General features: G+C 41.4%; 1 protein-coding gene across 1 annotated transcript in view; it reads right to left on the bottom strand.

Annotated features, from left to right (window-relative positions):
• The window catches only part of SPOCK3 (SPARC (osteonectin), cwcv and kazal like domains proteoglycan 3), a 573,699-nt gene that overhangs the window by 337,334 nt on the left and 215,429 nt on the right, over nucleotides 1-20,936 (bottom strand). Inside the window, exon 4 of the mRNA XM_068125117.2 lies at nucleotides 12,168-12,213. Within this exon, the coding sequence (XP_067981218.2) occupies nucleotides 12,168-12,213 (46 nt within the window). The remainder of the gene's footprint in view (nucleotides 1-12,167; nucleotides 12,214-20,936) is intronic.

Below are 20,936 nucleotides of genomic sequence, written 5' to 3'. Positions count from 1 at the left end.
GGGTGAGTTGCTTGAAGGATGAAGTGGGACAAATCGTTGTCGACCCAGATGGAATTAAAGGAAGATGGAAAAGATATATGGAAATGCTGTTGAATACAGGGAATGAATGGGATGGCAACATAGAGAGTAACCCAGTTTTAGGACCGGCAGAGAAGATAACTGAGAAGGAAGTTGAGGAAGCGATAAAAGCAATGAAGAGTGGAAAAGCGGGAGGGCCGACGGGAGTTGTGGGAGATATTTTGAAGGCAGCAGGAAGTTGGGGTGTGAAGAGAATGACAGAGATCTGTAATCTGGTGGTGAAAGAAGGCCGCATTCCAGTGGATTGGGAACCGAGTACCCTCGTCCCTCTATACAAGGGGAAAGGTGACCCTCTGGAGTGTGGCTCGTACCGAGCGATAAAGTTATTGGAGCATGGAATGAAGATATTGGAAAGGGTGTTGGAGAGGAGGATAAGGAAGAAAGTGAAGATCGACGAAATGCAGTTTGGATTTATGCCAGGAAGAGGAACGACAGATGCGCTTTTCATTGTGAGGCAGTTGCAGGAGAAGTACATGGATAAGAGGAAGAAGTTGTTTTTTGGGTTTGTTGATCTGGAGAAAGCATTCGATAGGGTTCCACGCAAAGTATTGACATGGGCATTGAGGAAGTTAGGAGTGGAGGAATGGTTGATCAGAGTAGTGATGGCAATGTACAAAAGAGCACGCACAGCTGTAAGGACGAAGGTCGGGAACAGTGGTGAGTTTGAGGTGAAGGTGGGAGTGCATCAGGGGTCGGTACTAAGTCCACTACTATTTGTAGCTGTGATGGAGGTGCTGGCTCAGACCGTAAAGGAGGGTTTACTGTGGGAATTGTTGTATGCAGATGATCTGGTGTTGATTGCGGAAAGTATGGATGGACTGAAGGAAAAGATGAACAAGTGGAAGGAATGTATGGAGACAAAAGGTCTGAAGGTGAATATCGGAAAGACAAAGGTGATGGCAAGTGGTAAAGCATGTGGTGAGATGGAAAGAACTGGGAAGTGGCCGTGTGCTGTGTGCAGGAAGGGTGGTGGAGTGAAGTCCATTCAATGTACAATGTGTGCTGAGTGGGTTCATCAAAAATGTAGTGGTCTGAGAGGGTCATTAACCAGTGTGGCAGCTACATTCAAATGTAAGGTGTTCACAGAGGGAGCTGCAGATGGAGGAAATGTTGAGTTGGATCTTGGAGACGGCGTGAAGCTGGAAGGTGTGAAAACATTTTGCTACCTCGGAGACATGCTGAATGGAGAAGGTGGATCAGACTCGGCAACGGTTGCTCGAGTGAGATGTGCATGGAAGAAGTTTCGGGAACTGAGTGGCGTGCTGATGAGGAGGAGAGTGTCGCTGAAGCTGAAGGGAAAGGTGTATGCTGCATGTGTGAGAAGTGTTATGATTTATGGGAGCGAGACATGGGTAATGAACGTAGAGCAGCAACGAAGGCTGGAAAGGGTGGAAATGCGAATGGTTCGATGGATGTGCGGAGTATCGTTGAGAGAGAGGAAGACAAATGATGAATTGCGAAAGATGATGGGAATATTGCCTGTGATTGATGCTGTGAAGAGGAACAGATTGAGATGGTTTGGTCATGTATTGAGGAAGGATGAAACCCAGCAAGTTCAGCCCAAGAGCAGACCGCAAGATGCTGAAAGAAGTCTCTAAGAACCCCAGAATGTCATCACGGGACCTACAGGTAGCTCTTGCCACTGTTGATGTCAAAGTGCACGAGTCTACCATTATAAAGAGGCTGCACAACTTTGATCTACATGGGAGGTGTGCCAGGAGGAAACGTTTGCTGTCCAGAAAGAACATCAGGGCAAGACTAAAGTTTGCCAATGAACACCAAGGCAAAGACCAGCACTTCTGGAACAATGTGCTCTGGACAGATGAGTCAAAGGTAGAGCTATTTGGCCACAGTACCAGAAGACATGTTTGGCAAAAACCAAAGACAGCATTTGACCAGAAGAACCTGATACCAACTGTAAAGCATGGTGGTGGAAATATGATGGTTTGGGGCAGCTTTGCTGCATCAGGGCCTGGGCAGCTCACCATCATAGAATCCACTATGAATTCTTCATTGTACCAGAGGGTGCTTGAGGATAATGTGAGGCCATCTGTCGGAAAGTTGAAGCTCAACCGAAGGTGGACCTTGCAACATGACAATGACCCTAAACATGCCAGTAGATCAACCAAGGAATGGCTGAAAAGAAAGAAATGGAGGGTTCTGGAATGGCCAAGTCAAAGCCAGGATCTAAATCCCATCGAGATGTTGTGGGGGGATTTGAAACGAGCTGTGCATGCAAGAAACCCCTCAAACATCACACAGCTGAAATAATTCTGCATGGAGGAGTGGGCAAAAATTTCTCCCAGTCGGTCAGAGACTGGTAGACAGTTATAAGAAACGCCTACTTGAGGTTGTTTCTGCCAAAGGGGGCAATACCACCTATTAGAGCCAAGGGTGTACTGTACTTACTTTTTCACATGCGAAATTTGCATTTATGTTTATTTAAATTATACAATGGACTACAAAATGTAAATGTTTCATGATATTTATTATATTATATCACCTTTATCTATCAATATTGTTGAAATGAAGATCAATTAGCTGTATGATGAAATATGTTGAAAAAGTCAAAACTCTACATGGGGTGAACTTACTTTTTCATGTGACTGTATATATATATATACCTCCTCACAACGTGTACTGTATATATACCTCCTCACAAACACACTCACCACAACCTCCATCCTCATTACACCGCCTTTAGGTGGCAGACCTAAAGCTTTTGAGAGGTTTGAAGAGGATTGATGGATGTGGTTTGCCAGGTAAGTTGAAGGTATGGTGTTTGAAGTTTGGGTTGATGCCACGAGTATTGTGGCCATTGATGATGTATGATATTGCAATTGGGCATGTAGAGAGCATGGAGGTTGTGGTGAGTGGGTTTGTGAGGAGGTGGTTGGGAGTGCCACGCTGTTTGACGAACATTGCCTTTTATGGACAGGGTGGAAAACTCCTGTTTCCCTTGACACCATTAACCGAGGAGTTTAAGGTGGTGAGGGTGCGGGAGTTCATGATGTTGCGGGATTCAAGTGATGCAGTGGTAAAGAATGCTCTCCCAGAGAAGAAGGGAAGTCGGAAGTGGAATGCAAGAGCAGAGGTGGACGAGATGGAGGAGCGGTTGCAACAGGAGGAGGTCATGGGAATGGTACAGCATGGGAATCATGGCTTGGGGTGGATGGAGCATGAGCGAAGGGGAAAGGCATGTGTGAAAGAGAGGAGGAAGATGGTTGAGGGGGAGTTGAGAAGAAAGGAAGAGGAGGGGAGATATGTGAAAGCAGTCGGTCAGGCACAGCAAGGTGCTTGGACGAAGTGGGAAGGAGTGTGGGTGAGGATATTGAAGTGGCAAGAGATTTGGAGGATGGAGCCAATATTGTTGAATTTCCTGTTGCGGGCAACGTATGATGTGCTTCCGTCACCAGTAAACTTGAGATTGTGGGGGTTGTTGCAGGAGGAGAGATGTTGTTTGTGTGGAGGTGCGGGGAACGGTGCAGCATGCACTGAGTACATGCTCAGTAGCATTGGCAGCAGGAAGATACAGGTGGCGACATGATCAGGTGCTGGCAGTGGTGGTGCAGATGGTGCAACAAGAGGTGCTGATCGAGAGAGAGAAGAGTGGAGAAGGAGACTGATGGGGGAGAGGTGTGGTTTGTCAAAGAGGGCCAAGTGGTAAGAGGTGGAAAGAGGAGGAGGTGGAAAGCAAGAGGGCTGTCAGATGCTTGTGATTGGCAGGTGGTGGCAGACCTAAAGCCACAATCGGTATTCCCAGAGGAGATCTGTGTGACAAGGTTGCGGCCTGACATTGTCATTTGGTCAAGTGCAACAAGACAGGTCATCTTAGGGGAGTTGTCGGTACCTTGGGAAGAGAACATGGAGGAGGTGCATGAGAGGAAGAGAGGAAAGTACAGTGAGCTGGAGGCAGAGTGCCGGGAGAAGGGTTGGCGCATTTCGTGTCAGCCATTTGAGGTGGGGTGTAGAGGGTATATTGGCAATTCCTTTTCTGCATTTCTTGCTAGGCTGGGAGTCTGTGGGACAGAAAGAAGGAGGATGTGTGACAAGGTGGCCCAGGTTGCCTTGAAAGGCTCATTTTGGATATGCAGGAAGTTTATGGAGGCACGTCGAACGGTGTAGGTTTGTTGTGTGTGTGTGGTTTTTTTTTGTTGTTTTTTGTTTTTTTGTTACCATTATTATTTCTTATTTTGTGTATATGAGTGAGTGGGTGAGGGTGTGTGTTTTTGCATGAATTAATTTTTGCATGAGTGTGTGTTTTTGTGTGCTGAGTGGTGTATGATGTAAGTGTAGGTGGTTGTTTGGTTGGTGTTCTGTATGTATGTGTGTATGTGTGTGTATGGCTGTGTATGTGTGTGTATGGGTGTGTATGTGTGTGTATGAATGATCTGGTGTGTTTTGTTGGTGAGTGGTGAAGGGTATAAAGGTGGGTGTTTGAGTGTTCCACCATGTTTGTTTGGTGCTGTGGATTCTGGATGTGGAGGTGCTGTTGTTGTTGTTCGCACTGGCTGGGGGTGGGGGTATGTACGCATCCAGGTGCAGTTGCTGCATGTGGATGTGTATGTGCCGCTGCTGGCCCACCTTAGCTGACCGTATCGAGGTTGAAGGGCCGAAACGGGATGATGCTGAGGACCTCGATTGAGGACCCGGTCAGTGCGGCACACTTGTGACCAGGTGTGTTTTGAACTTATATATATATATATATATATATATATTTATATATATATATATATATATATATATATATATATATATATATACATATATGTATGCATGTATATATATATATATATATATATATATATATATATATATATATATATATATATATATATATATATATATATATATACTGTATATAGATATATATATAAATATATATATATATATATATATATATATATATATATATATATATAGATATACAGTATACACATATATATATATATATATATATATATATATACACATATATATATACAGCAATACCCCGTTTTACGCCATTTTGACCTACGTCAAATCCGACTTTATGCCACTCTTCTGGAGTAAATTTCAGTTCAGCGAACGTCATTATGTGCGACGTTACGTCACTCCTACATCATAATAGGAGGACGTGAAAAAAAATAATTTTTCCTTAAAAATATATTTAAAATAAATAAAATAGTACATAAAAATTAACAATAAAATAAGCTAAAAAACAATTTAAAATACAATAAAAAGCACATTTAAAATATTTTTTTAATGTACGTACAGTATACGTATGCGTAGCTGCTGGTTCTCATTCAAAACAAAGGCAACGCCATATGCATTTTGGCCTGTGCTGCGGTCGCGTGCTTGCTTTGTGTTTCGCTGTTATTTTTGTGATTATTCCTTTACTGTGTCTGTGTTAGCCATGGGTCCTAAGAAGGATAGTGCTAGTGCTTCCAAGCGTAATGTGGTTACGAGGGGTCAGATTTTCGACAAGATGGAGAGACTCCTTTCGTTGTGGATCGAACGCTAGACCCATGAACGCATACCAATGAGCCAGCTGCTGATACAGGAGAAGGAGAAGTCTTTGTTCCAGGATTTTCTGAAGAAGTACCCGGAGGATAAGGACACAACCTTCGTTGCAAGCTCTGGATTGTTTGCATGCTTTAAACGGTGCTTCAGCTTGCACAACGTCAAGATTCAGGGCGAAGCCGCAGCTGCCGACACCGTAGCTGCCGAGGAATTTCCTGCCACATTGAAGATCATTCAGGACGAGGGATTCTTGCCCGAGTAGATCTTAATTTATTAATTATTCTTTGCAAATTCATTTATTAATTGTGTTCATTACTCATTAAAAAACATGAGGAAAATGTGTTTTTAGTGTTCTTTAAGGTTTAGCGATAGTTATATACTTTCGTGAGTTATTTATTCTAGTTTTACGGTGTTTGTCTTCATTTTAAGGCATTTTTAAGGCATTACGCCCGGTTTACGTCAATAACCGAGTTACGTCATGGCTTATGGAACCAATTAATGACGTAGGCCGGGGTATTGCTGTACATATATATATATATATATACGTATATATATATATATATATATATATATATATATATATATATATATATATGTAATATATATACACACACTACTCACAATAAGTTAGTGATATTGGCAGGTTCTTCGGTGTGGTTGATTTTGTGTATTAAATATGTTGAAAAAAGTTGTTGGTCCTAATTCTATGGTTATTAATGAACATTAAAAAACACAGCATTCTTGATATCAATAACCTAACCCTAACCCCTATAAAAAAATTAACTCACTCCCACAATATCCCTAACTTATTGTGAGTAGTGTATATACAGTACACCCTCCTGCACCATATTACTTCTAGAATCATGTTTGGCAAAACAAGTGATGGTCTGGCAGGGCATGTTGTGCAGTGGCTTGAATCAACCTGCATGTAATTCAATGATTTTAGGATTAGTACAGCTGTCTGCATGGCATACATCTGTACATTACTACCAACTATGTTTTGCACTGCTGGCATATTCTGAGAAAGAAAGTCTAAATGTGAAAAGAGTGAACAAATGGAAATTGTGCAGTTTGATATGATATATGACCATTTAAGTCTGAATCTGCATTCATTTTAACTTGTTGACAATCTTGCTGTTATATCATATCCTCGTCGAATTCCCCAGAAGAAGCAAGAAAAAGTTGGTGCCGCTTTCTTTCCGGGTCGTTATGTGCCCAGCAATACGAGGGAGGCAGCTTGTATTCATTGAGGTGGCCTGTTCACATGGTGTATCTCAAATCACCTGTATTGCAGGAACAGTTGCTCAATGCCCAGAGCCATCTGGAAATCTAGGCACAAGGGGACTGTTTTTTTTTTCTTTTTCTGTGCACCCAGGGAGGGCTTTTACTGCACGGAACAACCACAATCCAACACAACTTAGTTGTCTTTAACCTTTTCTGTCCATTGTGATTCATTTTTATTGGATATATTAACCACATAGGCTAAATTACGCTTACAAATCATTTGATATGATAATGATATGCTTAAGGGGCTGCAATTACAAGCTATGATGTATTTGTTGCTGGAGCTCATGTTAAGCAGCAAATGCTGTTGCTGTTGTCACTGTTTATTTATTCATGTAGATAAACAATGCTCTCTGGTCCCAAATTAAGTTTTGTCATCCATTTTGTAAACAGATTACTCTGTAGAGATACAGGAGAATTCTGCAGTTTTATGAAAACTAACACAATCACTGTTTCTTGCTTCAGAAAGCTGACCACTGCTAAGCAAGCTCTAAATCTAAGTCAGCACCAAGTATTGGGAAGTGAGCGAATTAATGAATGGGTCGTTTGGCCCTTTCAAACCTATATGCTTTCCACTTGGGGCGACACAAACACTAGCAAAAAAAATTAATGTATTCTCTTCGTAGCAGCCAAATTGAACTTCCTCTACATTTACCTTATAACCAACGGTGACATACAGTGCATTCAGAAAGTATTCAGACCCCTTCACTTTTTTCACATTTTGTTATGTTGCAGCCTCATGCTGAAATCGTTTAAATTCATTTTTTCCCTCATCAATCTACACTCAATACCCCATAATGACAAAGAGAAAACAGGATTTTAGAAAGTTTTGCCAATTTATTAAAAAGAAAAAACTAAAATATCACATTGACAGAAGTATTCAGACCCTTTGCTATGACACTTGAAATTTAGCTCAGATGCCTCCCATTTCTCTTGATCATCTTTGAGATGTATATACACCTTGATTGGAGTCCACCTGTGGTAAATTCAATTGATTGGACATGATTTGGAAAGGCACACACCTGTCTACATAAGGTCTCACAGCTGACAATGCATATCAGAGCAAAAACCAAGCCATGAGATCGAAGGAACTGCCTGCAGAGCTCAGAGACAGGATTGTGTCGAGGCACAGATCTGGGGAAGCCTACAAAAAATTTTCTGCTGCATTGAAGGTTCCCAAGAGCACAGTGGCCTCCATAATTCTTAAATGGAAGAAGTTTGGAACAACCAGGACGCTTCCTAGAGCTGGCCGCCCGGCCAAACTGAGCAATTGGGTGAGAAGGGCCTTGGTAAGAGAGGTGACCAAGAACCCGATGGTCACTGGCTGAGCTCGAGAGATCCTGTGTGGAGATGGGAGAAACTTCCAGAAGGACAACCATCACTGCAACACTCCACCGATCTGGGCTTTATGGCAGAGTGGCCAGACGGAAGCCTCTCCTCAGTGAAAGACACATGAAAGCCCACATAATCTTGTTTCTCACAGTCTGAGAGTCCTTTAGGTGCTTTGTTGCAAACTCCAAGCAGGCTTTCATGTGTCTAACTGAGGAGAGGCTTCCGTCTGGCCACTCTGCCATAAAGCCCAGATCGGTAGTGTTGAGTGATGGTTGTCCTTCTGGAAGTTTCTCCCATCTCCACACAGGATCTCTGGAGCTCAGCCAGTGACCATCGGGTTCTTGGTCACCTCTCTTACCAAGGCCCTTCTCACCCAATTGCTCATTATGGCCGGGCGGCCAGCTCTAGGAGGAGTCCTGGTTGTTCCAAACTTCTTCCATTTAAGAATTATGGAGGCCACTGTTCTCTTGGGAACCTTCAATGCAGCAGAAATTTTTTTGTAGGCTTCCCCAAATCTGTTTATCCCTGGTGTTGGGCTAGCGGCTAGGGTGCCGGCTTAGGATACCAAGGATCCTGGGTTTGAATCCCGGTCGATCGCTGAATTAATGCCAGGGGGGTTGACTCAGCCTGTCATTCTTCCGAGGTCGGCTAATTGAGTACCAGTTCACTGGTAATTCCCTGTTTGTCGTTAAAGGCGGCAAAAAGGGTTGGCGTCAGGAAGGGCATCCGGCCGTAAAACATTGCTTCAAATAGGGGACCGAAAAACAACAACAACCACGGTTCCCGAAAAAGGCCAACCCCCGCCTTGCGGGGAAAAATGGCCTCTAAAGGTGGTTTTTTTTTTGGTTTTTTTCCCCAAATCTGTGCCTCGACACAATCCTGTCTCTGAGCTCTGCAGGCAGTTCCTTCGACCTCATGGCTTGGTTTTTGCTCTGATATGCATTGTCAGCTGTGAGACCTTATATAGCCAGGTGTGTGCCTTTCCAAATCATGTCAAATCAATTGAAATTACCACAGGTGGACTCCAATCAAGGTGTAGAAACATCTCAAAGATGAACAAGAGAAATGGGAGGCACCTGGGCTAAATTTCAAGTGTCATAGCAAAGGGTCTGAATACTTCTGTCAATGTGATATTTCAGTTTTTTCTTTTTAATAAATTGGCAAAACTTTCTAAAATCCTGTTTTCTCTTTATCATTATGGGGTATTGAGTGTAGATTGATGAGGGAAAAAAATGAATTTAAACGATTTCAGCATAAGGCTGCAACATAACAAAATGTGAAAAAAGTGAGGGGGTCTGAATACTTTCTGAATGCACTGTAGCTAGGATTTGTGCTGGAGATGCTCAAAAAAGCTTGGGAGAGAAACAAAATATCAACGAAGTTGCCCCATGGGAATTTTGTCTTTACAAAAGCTGGAGCTGATTCGATCATTGCTGTGGCTAAAAAAGCACCCTGTGGTATTGGGGAGAAAGGGGGGAGAAAGGGGGGATAAACGGGGGTGACGGTTGCTAGAAGAGAATGTGTGGAAGAGCCGGCAAATTGAACAGTCGGATAGAGTTCAAGAAAGACAAGTCAAAGTGAGATATTTGGAAGCAAACCATGTCCGTCTGCATGACACTGAAAGTGTTAATTCTAACTACGAGTAACCATATGTCCCTGCGAATATACTTTGTTTAAACTTTAGCATATTTCACCGAAATTAGATTTGACTCGTGTATAAAACGTTCAACTATACCAGTTCACGTTTTACCGTCAGTTTTGGAGTCCTGAGCAAGCATCTGTGCAGTGATGCGTGATCAGAAAAAAGATATAGCTGAAAACACTGAAAGCAAAAAAAAACACAACAAATAGGCCTCGACTTAAATTACATCTATATGTCACAGCAGCTACAGTATCCACATCCAGCTCGTTGTCTCCATTACAGCTTTCGTTGTCATGGAAGCATTCCTCGGTTAAACCCATGAATGAGGCATTTTCCAATTGCTTCGCATCATGGGAGTCGGTTCAAAGTGTAGGAGTGTGCAGGGACTAGCTATAAGGTACACAACGAAATTGAAGACATCCATGAAGTGTATGGGGGATGTGTGTCGGACCTCTGGCTAAGTCTCCGGCTTAGTTTGTATCACAGCACCTTCTCAATCGATTGAACAACGTCAAACTTGCCTCAGACAGGCTGAATCTTCGGTCTGTTAACACATCCCAAGAGATGCAATAAGATTTGCTTTGTGCTCTCTTCAACCACAGCTACTACCGATTCATTCAAGTAACAGCAGGGCAATAGCAATAATATCGCCTCTTGTTATTGAATTTCTGGGACAGCAATATCGTGATGAGAATATGCAAAGCAACCCAAACACAGGACGGAACTCGACCTATCAAGCCTGTATCATCTCCACATTCCTGATAACCCAGTGACACAACAGTAATGTCTCTGCACCACTCCCCCACACATGTTTTTTAGTATATATTTACTTCCTAAGTGTACAAACAAAAGTAACTAGAACAGCACTCAGTGGAGAGCATACCTCCGCCTGGTTGGCCATATCACTCAATGGCGAAGAATCACTTTAAAAAATTATACTAGCTGGATCCGGATCTGGATCTTCACCAGAATTGAATCGATTCTTCCTTGTCACGCACACAACCTGCCCAACAGGTTTCGTTCAAATCCATCCACAACTTTTTAAAATATTTTGGTAGATATCCAACAACGTCAAAATCCAACAAACGGACAGACACACAGGGGTGAAAACATAACGTCCATCCACCTTTAGGTGGCGGAGGTAATAAAATACAATGAAAACAAACTAAATATTCCCACTTGACCCGATACACACGCAAAACAATCAGACCTCTTCAATTCACAAACATCGCACATCAATCACACCGTTCCTGCCAATAATAATATTCCTGTACCAAGTTCTCACCTGTACATCCCTGTTCTCTCATCTGCACTCACCCCATCTGTACATCCCTGTACATGCCCATTGCTTCAAAATAATATTACTGAAATTCTATAACACAATCATCTAAATGTAAAGAATTCCCTTTCTTCATGGACATGGAACCACTCATCTTCTGCAGCGATATTGTACCTGGACACGGACAGAAATAGCCCTTCAAGCCTCAGAGCAGGAATACAGATTTGGGGAGTGCCAAGAATGTAAACCGCTATACACAAGGATAATTAATTTGAAAGTTTCTGCTGCTGTATTGGAAATGTAATGGTCTGTCTAATTCTTCTGCTCACACTTTTGATTTACAATAGAAAATGTGCAGGATTCCACAGTGGCTTACTGTTTCATAAAACAGCTGTCAGCTCTATCCCTAAAATATGGCTGAGCTACAGGCCCAAAGCCTTATTGAGGCAAGGGCACTCTTGATAAGATAAAGCCGCAGCTGCTGAACCAATTACAGGCGTAATTAAGAGGCTTTATTAACATTTTGCACAGAGAGGAACTTTGCAGTAATCAGATGCAAATCTGGGCCTATCACTTTCTCACGATTGCAAAGAATATCAACTCATATGGCAACATGGCTTGTAGTCAACATTTGACTCAGATTGTTATATTGTTGCTGTTCTTTGTGCAGTTACACGATGAAGATGTTTTCAGGGGTTGCTTGAGCTGGTTTGCCAATTTTCTGCACAGCACAAATTAGCGCAGGATAGAGGCAATAATTGAAGATTGCTCATCACGTCGACGAGTAAAAGTGCTAATTAGGAAAACCATTACTCAAGCGTTCTGGGTGCGGAATGCATGAGTTGTGTTTGCCCGAATGTTCGTGGCATGTTCTGCAACGCAAGGTGTTGCGATTCAGCTATCAAAATGTAGATAAAATGTTTACAGATATCTGCTTTGAATTAAACATCGCCAGCGGAGCGGAACCGATAACAAATGGTGCTTACGGTGGCGCCCGACACCCATTCCCAGATCCCTCTGCAAGTGAAATGACCTTTGACCAGCCCTTACCTTGGTCAAACGGTTTGGCCAGATTCCAGCCATGCCAGCGATCATCCTAAAGTGCACATTAGGGAGAGGACATGGGGGTGAGGAATGGAGTGGTAAATGGGAGTGGGATGGAAAGAGAAGAGATAGGCATTAATCAGGTTTCGGTTAGGAAATTAATGTAGCCACTTTCAAAAGAGCAGGGTGATAGTAATTCTACTCATGCCATGGCTCTTTCATTGGGGAACATGGCTTCAGATACCTGGCCCATCAAATGAGGCGAGAAACAAAGCACAAGCTAGTGAATATTATTTTGTTCCTTAAAGCCTCAGGTAGCCATGTACGTTTAACTCCTTGTTGAATGGCTCTTGTATCAAGGTGGGAAACTGCATCCTGCAATGTTGCACAATGTTGCTTTTTAAAATTTAGTTAGTAGGATCTTGAGCAGCACTGCCTTTTCAAAGGTACCATTTTCGTGTTAATCCCAGTTGTTCTAGAGCAGGGGTTCCCAGCCTTTTTTGTGTGTAAGGCCCCCTTGGCTCCCACAGCACATCCCCAGCACCCACTCCCTTTCGCGAGGGTCGAGCGGTGGAGCGCGTGTAAGCAGGCGAGGGGGTTCTGGGGGCATGCCCCCCAGAAAAAATTTGATTTCTAGATGCTCTGTGGTGCATTCTGAGAGGTGTTTTTTCCTTTAATTGGCTGTTTTGTTTGTATGAGAATTGGTAAATTATTACACAGAAAATGAGGAATTCCAAGTAGCCAACATGAACATTTAGTTCCAACGTTTTTTTCTGTTCCTTACTGGCTCCCAACTACATCGTTTTTGGAAGAAGCAAACAAAGCAACGTCGCTCGAATGATGCATGTTTGATATGAGATTTTAATATTATCAGTAGCAACACTATGGACAGCATAAAATAGAACTGTCACACAAGGAAACAGTATGAAAAGGTTCCAGGTCAAGAATATGTGAAAACTAAAAACCTCTGTTGTGTCTGTATTTAACGCAGTGTGTTATAATCTCACAAAAAGAAACTCAATTTGACAACAACTCAGGTAATCAAAACTAGGGACGCGGTGCATGCGTCGTAAAAGTGAATTAAAAACTCAGTGGGATGGCTGAAATTGTATTTTAGCTACCAATTGGGGTATCCGTGGTTGAGTCACAGTCAGGGCACAGCGGAGGTCATCTTCCACGTGGAGCCGATTACACTGTTTCGATTTGATATTCAACAGCGTGGAAAACCCCGCTTCGCAGAGATAGGTAGACGAGAATGGCAGAAGCATCCGGATAGCTATCTGGCTGATATTAGGGTAGCGACCCATTCCCACCCAAAACTCCATCAAGCTCTTCTCTTCGAATGTGTCTTTGGCAAATGAATCTTTTCGGAGATCCAGGAATTAATCTTGCATTGCCTCCGGCATGCTCTCCACGCAAAGGTTGACGGGAAAAGGATTCCTCAAAATTTTTGCCTCATTGTCGTCTAAATCAGGAAAATACTTATGAAATTCTAGCTCCAGTGACTGCAGATGCTCAAGAATGCCATTTTTCAGTACAGGATCAAGCTCTTTTCCCATGCCATCTTGCAATTCAGACATTCTTTCGAACATAGCAATGTTTCCTGTGTTCACTTTCCTGTGCCAGTTTTGGAGCTTGGCAACAAATCCTCTGAGATTATTGTGGAAAAGAATAATATTAGTCGCTCTTCCTTGGAGCTTGAGGTTCAGCTGGTTCTGCTGCTCGAAAATGTCAGCAAGATAAGCAAGTCGTTCGTTCCACAATTCTTTGCCGTAATGCTGCAGGAGGTCATGTTTCCCTTGAAGATTCAAGAAATGTTTGACTTCCGCACGAAGTTCAAAGACGCGGTTCAGAACATTCCCTTTTGAAAGCCAGCGTACAGCAGTATAGTACAGCAACGTTTCATGTTCTGTGTTCCTGTCTTTGCACAGCTCCTTGAACATTCGGGTGTTGAGAGCCCCTGCCTTGATGTAGTTAACAATCTTGATTACGACTTCAAAACTTTCTTCAATTAGAGAGGGAGAGTCTTACAAGCCAGGGCATAGCGATGAATCATACAGTGGGTTACTTTCGCCTGTGGTGCCAGCATCTTCACTTTTGCTTGGAATCCGGATTTGGAACCAAGCATGGCAGGAGCACCGTCAGTACAGACACCGCATACATTCTCCCACTGAATTCCTCCCGCATCGAAGAACAACTTCATTTTTTCCATGACGTCGTTAGCCTTTGTCGTTGTTTCCAGGGCACTGCAGAACAAAAATTCTTCCTTGATATCATCTCCCTTGACATAGCGAATGAATGCCAGTAGCTGGGAGCAGGAACTAACATTGGTCGATTCATCAAGTTGAAAAGAAAACAAGCCGAAAGGCACCGCCTTAATCTCAGTGATGATCTGTTGTTTCACATCTTCCGACATGTCACGGATACGACGATGCACTGTGTTATTCGATAAAGACACCTGTTCAACTTTGCAAGCCTCTGCCTTGCCGAGAACCCGTTTGACAATGAGGAGGGTACAAGGCTTGATGAGTGTCTCCCCAATCGAGTGGGGTTTTTTCTTCTTTGCAATTTCAAGAGAAACTTCATAAGAAGCCTGGACAGTTGCTACATTTTGTTGTTGAAAAGCTCCTCCCTCATCCAACTTGTCGCTTTAAATTTCTTTCATGCCGCTTGAAAAATTCGGGATCCTGCTTTGCATGTTGTGCGTGATTCGTCTCGAAGTGCAACTTCAACTTGGATGGCCTCATGGATTCAGTACTCAAAACCTTGTGACACAGCACACATTGTGGTTTCTCTTGGCCAGACACGGTAATGGACATGAATCCAAGCTTTATGTATTCGTCAAGATACTTTCTTTTTTTACTCCCAGAAGCCATAACGTCAAATCTGCAATAGGGGGGAAAAAAAACAATATCAAAGATCAAAGTCAAAACAATATCAAAAAAAAAAACAATATTTAATTTTTAGTATGGTTCAAATTACCCCATGGCCCCCCTGAGAAATACACCATGCCCCCCCCCCCCCAGGGGGCCATGGCCCCCAGGTTGGGAACCACGGTTCTAGAGGGAATTAAAATCAACCATAGAGTTGAGACTGCAAGGAATCACACTTAGAACAGACAGGATGGGCGAGCAGATGAGGGCCATTAATAATCCAGGTGTGTTTTTATCGACAATTCAAAAGTGAAAAAGTAATTATGCAGAGACTCGCTCACTTTCCAGTCGCGTAAATACCCAAGTCCTTAATAAGACTACCTTCAATCAATTTTGAACCTGAAACCTCTCGGAGGCCAACGGTGAAATTTTAATCCACCCTGGATAATACCTATCAAAGAATAGCTCAGGAGGCATAGACTGACCATATTGTTTTTGCCTCTGTATATCTAAGACATCAATGCTTTAAAAAAAACAACTATTGAACTCATTAGATTACTACTATCTACCTAAATAATAGAAGTATTGAATTCGTCAGATTACTATCTACCTCTGTAAAAGTGCTTTTCAGTGTCTGCTAGTACTATCAATGATACAAAATGCAGAAGCAAAAATAACGGCAGCATTTGGTTACCCTGCATTATTAGCTATCGATTATGACAAGAATTAGGTACGAGGCTTAAATCCAGTATTGCTAGATCCATCGAATGAAGCTTATTAGCCTAAATAGCATCCATACGGTTCAGTGCAAATTGGGGAGTTGTAAAATAGCCACTGCAGAATGATCGCAACATGTTTATGGCTCACAAATATGATCAGATATATTTAAAGGAAAGAATGGATTTTCTTGTGGAATTATTCACGACCGACATGCACTGCAAGGTACAATCAACAACACATTACGATACACCTTGTAAACAGTCGTAGGGCACATTGTCCAGAAATGTGTGCTGCTTGTATATTATTAATGCTCAAAAGTATACCCACGGGTCTCCACTACTCTATTTGGATCATTTGTATCCAATGACAGCATGGGTGATATTCGCACTGTATTGTTCATCGTTTTGAAGAATGTGTTATCCCTGAGTGGACCCAAAACACAGCAGCAATTACGGCATGATGCGTGATTTAGTCAGGTTCACTATGTTAACAAATATAATTTCGTTCAAAATTTTGGGATTAGCAAACCTGTACATTTTTGGAATCATCAGAGCATGGAGAATCCGAAAATCAATGTTGGCATTTGCACAGACACCTGCATGTCCGCCATTTTGGATTTTCAAAATGGCCGCCATAAAATACATATTTTGCGCTATCTCGGCTTCTAGTCAACCTGGAAACTTAATTAAATATGCTAATCCTATGTTTTCTGGGTCAAGGAATCCAATAAAGGCCTCGAAATAGTGCTCAGGATTATAGAAAAGCAACAAACAAAGGTAATTGAAAACCATTGTCTTTAAATTTGTGATATAACTGTATTACATAATACATGATATTGCAAGTCCTTTGAAGTTATAGGTTGTTATAGGAGGTTATAGGTAGTATCAGATTGAACTATAAGTCCTATACACAGGATCTACTAGGTCTATACCATTCAGGAATATGCTTTTACAGATCTTCATCACTGTCCTGAGTGTCATTTTCGCAAAGGTGTCTACGCAAATGTAAACATTAATTTTTGGATTCCTCATGCTCTAAATATTCCAAAAATGTATAGTTTTGCTAATCTCCAAGAATTTTGAACGAAAAAACATAGTGAACCTGACTAATTGCCGGAAACGCGCTCGCATCCTCCTGCACATCATGAACTAGCACCTTTTGGTGTTAAACAATTCTTCTACTCAAGCTCATGCTGCCTGCTCTTCCATTTTGGTACTCGTTTCCACGGTCATCGGAGGGCTAAACGAAAAGTGTCTTTGTGGATGCCGAGAACCTTATTCAAACAAATGTAAATCAAACGCCCCGCAACGATGAAAGCATGACCTTTCCACATATTCCATGACATTTAGCAGGCTGCTAAACTTTCTCAAGAAATAAATTACTGACCTCCACCTCCTTTTGAAGGAAAGCATGAGTGGGGGAAAGAAGAAGAAAAAAAAGGGCAGAGGTTAAACAATAAAATTAATTCATCGTATGAGATTGAATATGATTATATATGCAAACATATCATTGTAATCATCATTATCATTAAGCCTATAACCTTTTGCTTGTAATAACAGGCAATTAAGATCGCATGCTGACTTTTGGAAACCAAGATCCAATTACATTCCTTCTGATTCATAAAATGCGACTAACGTAACGTAATGGTGTATTTGGAAAATGGAAATCTGTGGGGAAAAATAATATAGTGCTGTGTCTTCATTAAGGTCACCCCCACCCCAAATCACCCCCCTCCCTCCCCTTCCCCCCCCCCCCCCACACACACACACACACACACACCTCCCTCCAATCCACCAGCCCTGGTAAAGTTCCAGGTGAAAATTACACTGTGCAATGCATTTGTTATTAAATATAAAGTTCGGCGAAATTGTTTCCCAAACAAAAGTGCTCACTAGAGACGGGAAAATATATTTGCAATTGTTTAAGAACAAAGCACTAATTATTTGCAATTGTTTAAGAACAAAGCACTAATTATTTGCAATTGTTTAAGAACAAAGCACTAATTATTTGCAATTGTTTAAGAACAAAGCACTAATTATTTGCAATTGTTTAAGAACAAAGCACTAATTATTTGCAATTGTTTAAGAACAAAGCACTAATTATTTGCAATTGTTTAAGAACAAAGCACTAATTATTTGCAATTGTTTAAGAACAAAGCACTAATTATTTGCAATTGTTTAAGAACAAAACACTAATTATTTGCAATTGTTTAAGAACAAAGCACTAATTATTTGCAATTGTTTAAGAACAAAGCACTAATTATTTGCAATTGTTTAAGAACAAAGCACTAATTATTTGCAATTGTTTAAGAACAAAGCACTAATTATTTGCAATTGTTTAAGAACAAAGCACTAATTATTTGCAATTGTTTAAGAACAAAGCACTAATTATTTGCAATTGTTTAAGAACAAAGCACTAATTATTTGCAATTGTTTAAGAACAAAGCACTAATTATTTGCAATTGTTTAAGAACAAAGCACTAATTATTTGTAATTGTTTAAGAACAAAGCACTAATTATTTGCAATTGTTTAAGAACAAAGCACTAATTATTTGCAATTGTTTAAGAACAAAGCACTAATTATTTGCAATTGTTTAAGAACAAAGCACTAATTATTTGCAATTGTTTAAGAACAAAGCACTAATTATTTGCAATTGTTTAAGAACAAAGCACTAATTATTTGCAATTGTTTAAGAACAAAGCACTAATTATTTGCAATTGTTTAAGAACAAAGCACTAATTATTTGCAATTGTTTAAGAACAAATCACTAATTATTTGCAATTGTTTAAGAACAAAGCACTAATTATTTGCAATTGTTTAAGAACAAAGCACTAATTATTTGCAATTGTTTAAGAACAAAGCACTAATTATTTGCAATTGTTTAAGAACAAAGCACTAATTATTTGCAATTGTTTAAGAACAAAGCACTAATTATTTGCAATTGTTTAAGAACAAAGCACTAATTATTTGCAATTGTTTAAGAACAAAGCACTAATTATTTGCAATTGTTTAAGAACAAAGCACTAATTATTTGCAATTGTTTAAGAACAAAGCACTAATTATTTACAATTGTTTAAGAACAAAGCACTAAGCATACGCTCTTTGATATAATAGATGCCTGTAAAAAAATGGCTCTCTCCGTACTTCAGAATGTGTGGCATTTAATAACCCTGTGGGAGAGCAGCCTTGTCATCTCTCCGCTCACGTAACAATGCACGCCTATACGAGATGCTGTTCATCTTGCATGGAGAGTTCGCTTTTGTGTCGAGCCTCACTCTTATTTGAGCTAATTTCAGGGTGTATGAGATTAGGCGATGCCATATGGTGTCGTCTATTCATTACTTTGTTCACTGCATAGGCCACTGCACAAAGACACTTAACAATACCGAGGTACCAGGGTAGCCCAGATGGCAAAGTAGTGGAAATAATCAGAATAACGAGGGGGTGAAGTTATGATCAAAAATGTCTACACTTTCCTAATTAAGCTCTAAGCTACAAATCCTGAGAAGATTTGGAGAGAAATTGTGGCTAGAGGTGTTAAGTGAATTGAATAAAGAAACCTGAAGGGAAAAAAATACATTACTTAGCACCACCGCAGGGAGTAAAAGCAAAAGAGAAAGTGAGCGAGACGATGAAAGCGAGAGAATACGCTGGCTTTTCCAGGCAAGAGGAGTGTGAGGAAGAGCCTGTATGAAAGGGAAGCAAGCATAGTAATTAGCTGTGCTTAACGAGCCGAAAAGTCGGAATGACCAAAAAGAAATGCCAAGGCTGCTTCGCTGCTGGGCCCAGTCTGCAGCGCACAACAGCAATGATGTTTAGAGAAAAGGTCGGCGCATTCAAACACAAAATCTGTCAGTGATTTGTCACCATTCTCCATGCTGTCTCCAGTATCCAATACTTTATATCCGCCGCACCACATCTCTTTCACCCACGGTGCATATTCCAACCTACTTCCATGTGGACTGTACAACCAGCCCACACATATCCAGCCACTTTATCATGCTCTGTCTGATGACGTCACAAACATTAATTAGTGATGTTTGGGATCATCTGTCTATAACATATGCAAATGCAGTTGATATTTTGACCACCTTCCCTGTGCCTCCCCCGTCCTTCTCCATTCACCAAACCATGTCCCCATGTCTTTAAGGACTTAATATTGGCATTGTTAGTGCAGTATATAAACATTTTATTGCATCTTACTTTTGTCAGAAAATTAAAGCATCTAATTATACTAAAGCAATCACCTTTTATGGAATTTTCGCTGTGGTGAGGCTATCACAAAGGTGGTTTTCATTATCAAAAGAGACAAAGAACAGTTAGACAATATGTAATGCCCATCTCCCTACAAGTTAGCCTGTATGGTGGAGATGCCGCTCCGGTGACATAATAGAGCGTCCGCTCCGATTCCAGCTCAGGCCAAGTCATACCAAATGTTATGTGCTGCTTCCTTGCTTGAAGCTCAGCATTTAGAGGATAGAGCACAGATAAAACCCATCGATTGGCATCCATTAGGAGGAGGAAATTTCTCCTTAACTGCCCTGCTGAGTGCAGAGAGAAAGGCAATGTCATTAAAATGGCATCGCTGGTTGCGTCCCGTTAAGTCTCTGGTAAGACTGCTCCGGTAAGTTGCGTCACTTCTCCCAAACTAAGCGACTGTGTTTGCCTGAAGTCACATATGGTATGGTGCTCTCTCGTGAATTTGTCTGCATGTGTGCACATGATTTGTATTGCAGCTCCTGCATAGGCCTCAGATGTCCTGTTTAACAAAATAAATTGGCAGTTGCTAGTAAGTGCAGCCTTCGTAAATAAAATCACCATGTGGCAAGGTGTCTCTCTTACTGAAGGCACACAGCACTGGTAATCCTGGTTTCCATTGTGCTAGCTGCCAGATAATTATCCAATCAGTTTCCCACTGGAATCAGGTGAGATCAAGGTGAGATCATGACGTCATGAAGTATTGTACCCAAGAGGTTTATATCCTCCATAAGCACACAAGAACTAAAAGCTCTTTGTGAACCTGTGGCACACCTCTTGGTAGATGGCCAGCTGAAGTTCAAATAATCTACTTGGAAACAGCCCAAGGAATGTGTAATCAACGTGCCAAAGACAGTGGCAATTCCAACCTTAATGGGCATGGTCCGTTCAAAACGTTCGACATACAAACAAGAAGACGTTATGC

Source organism: Myxine glutinosa, chromosome 8, assembly GCF_964187855.1.
Source record: "Myxine glutinosa chromosome 8, kmMyxGlut1.1, whole genome shotgun sequence".
Taxonomy (NCBI): domain Eukaryota; kingdom Metazoa; phylum Chordata; class Myxini; order Myxiniformes; family Myxinidae; genus Myxine; species Myxine glutinosa.
The sequence above is the reverse complement of the archived record's forward strand: the minus strand, read 5'-3'. Positions and strand labels throughout refer to the sequence as shown.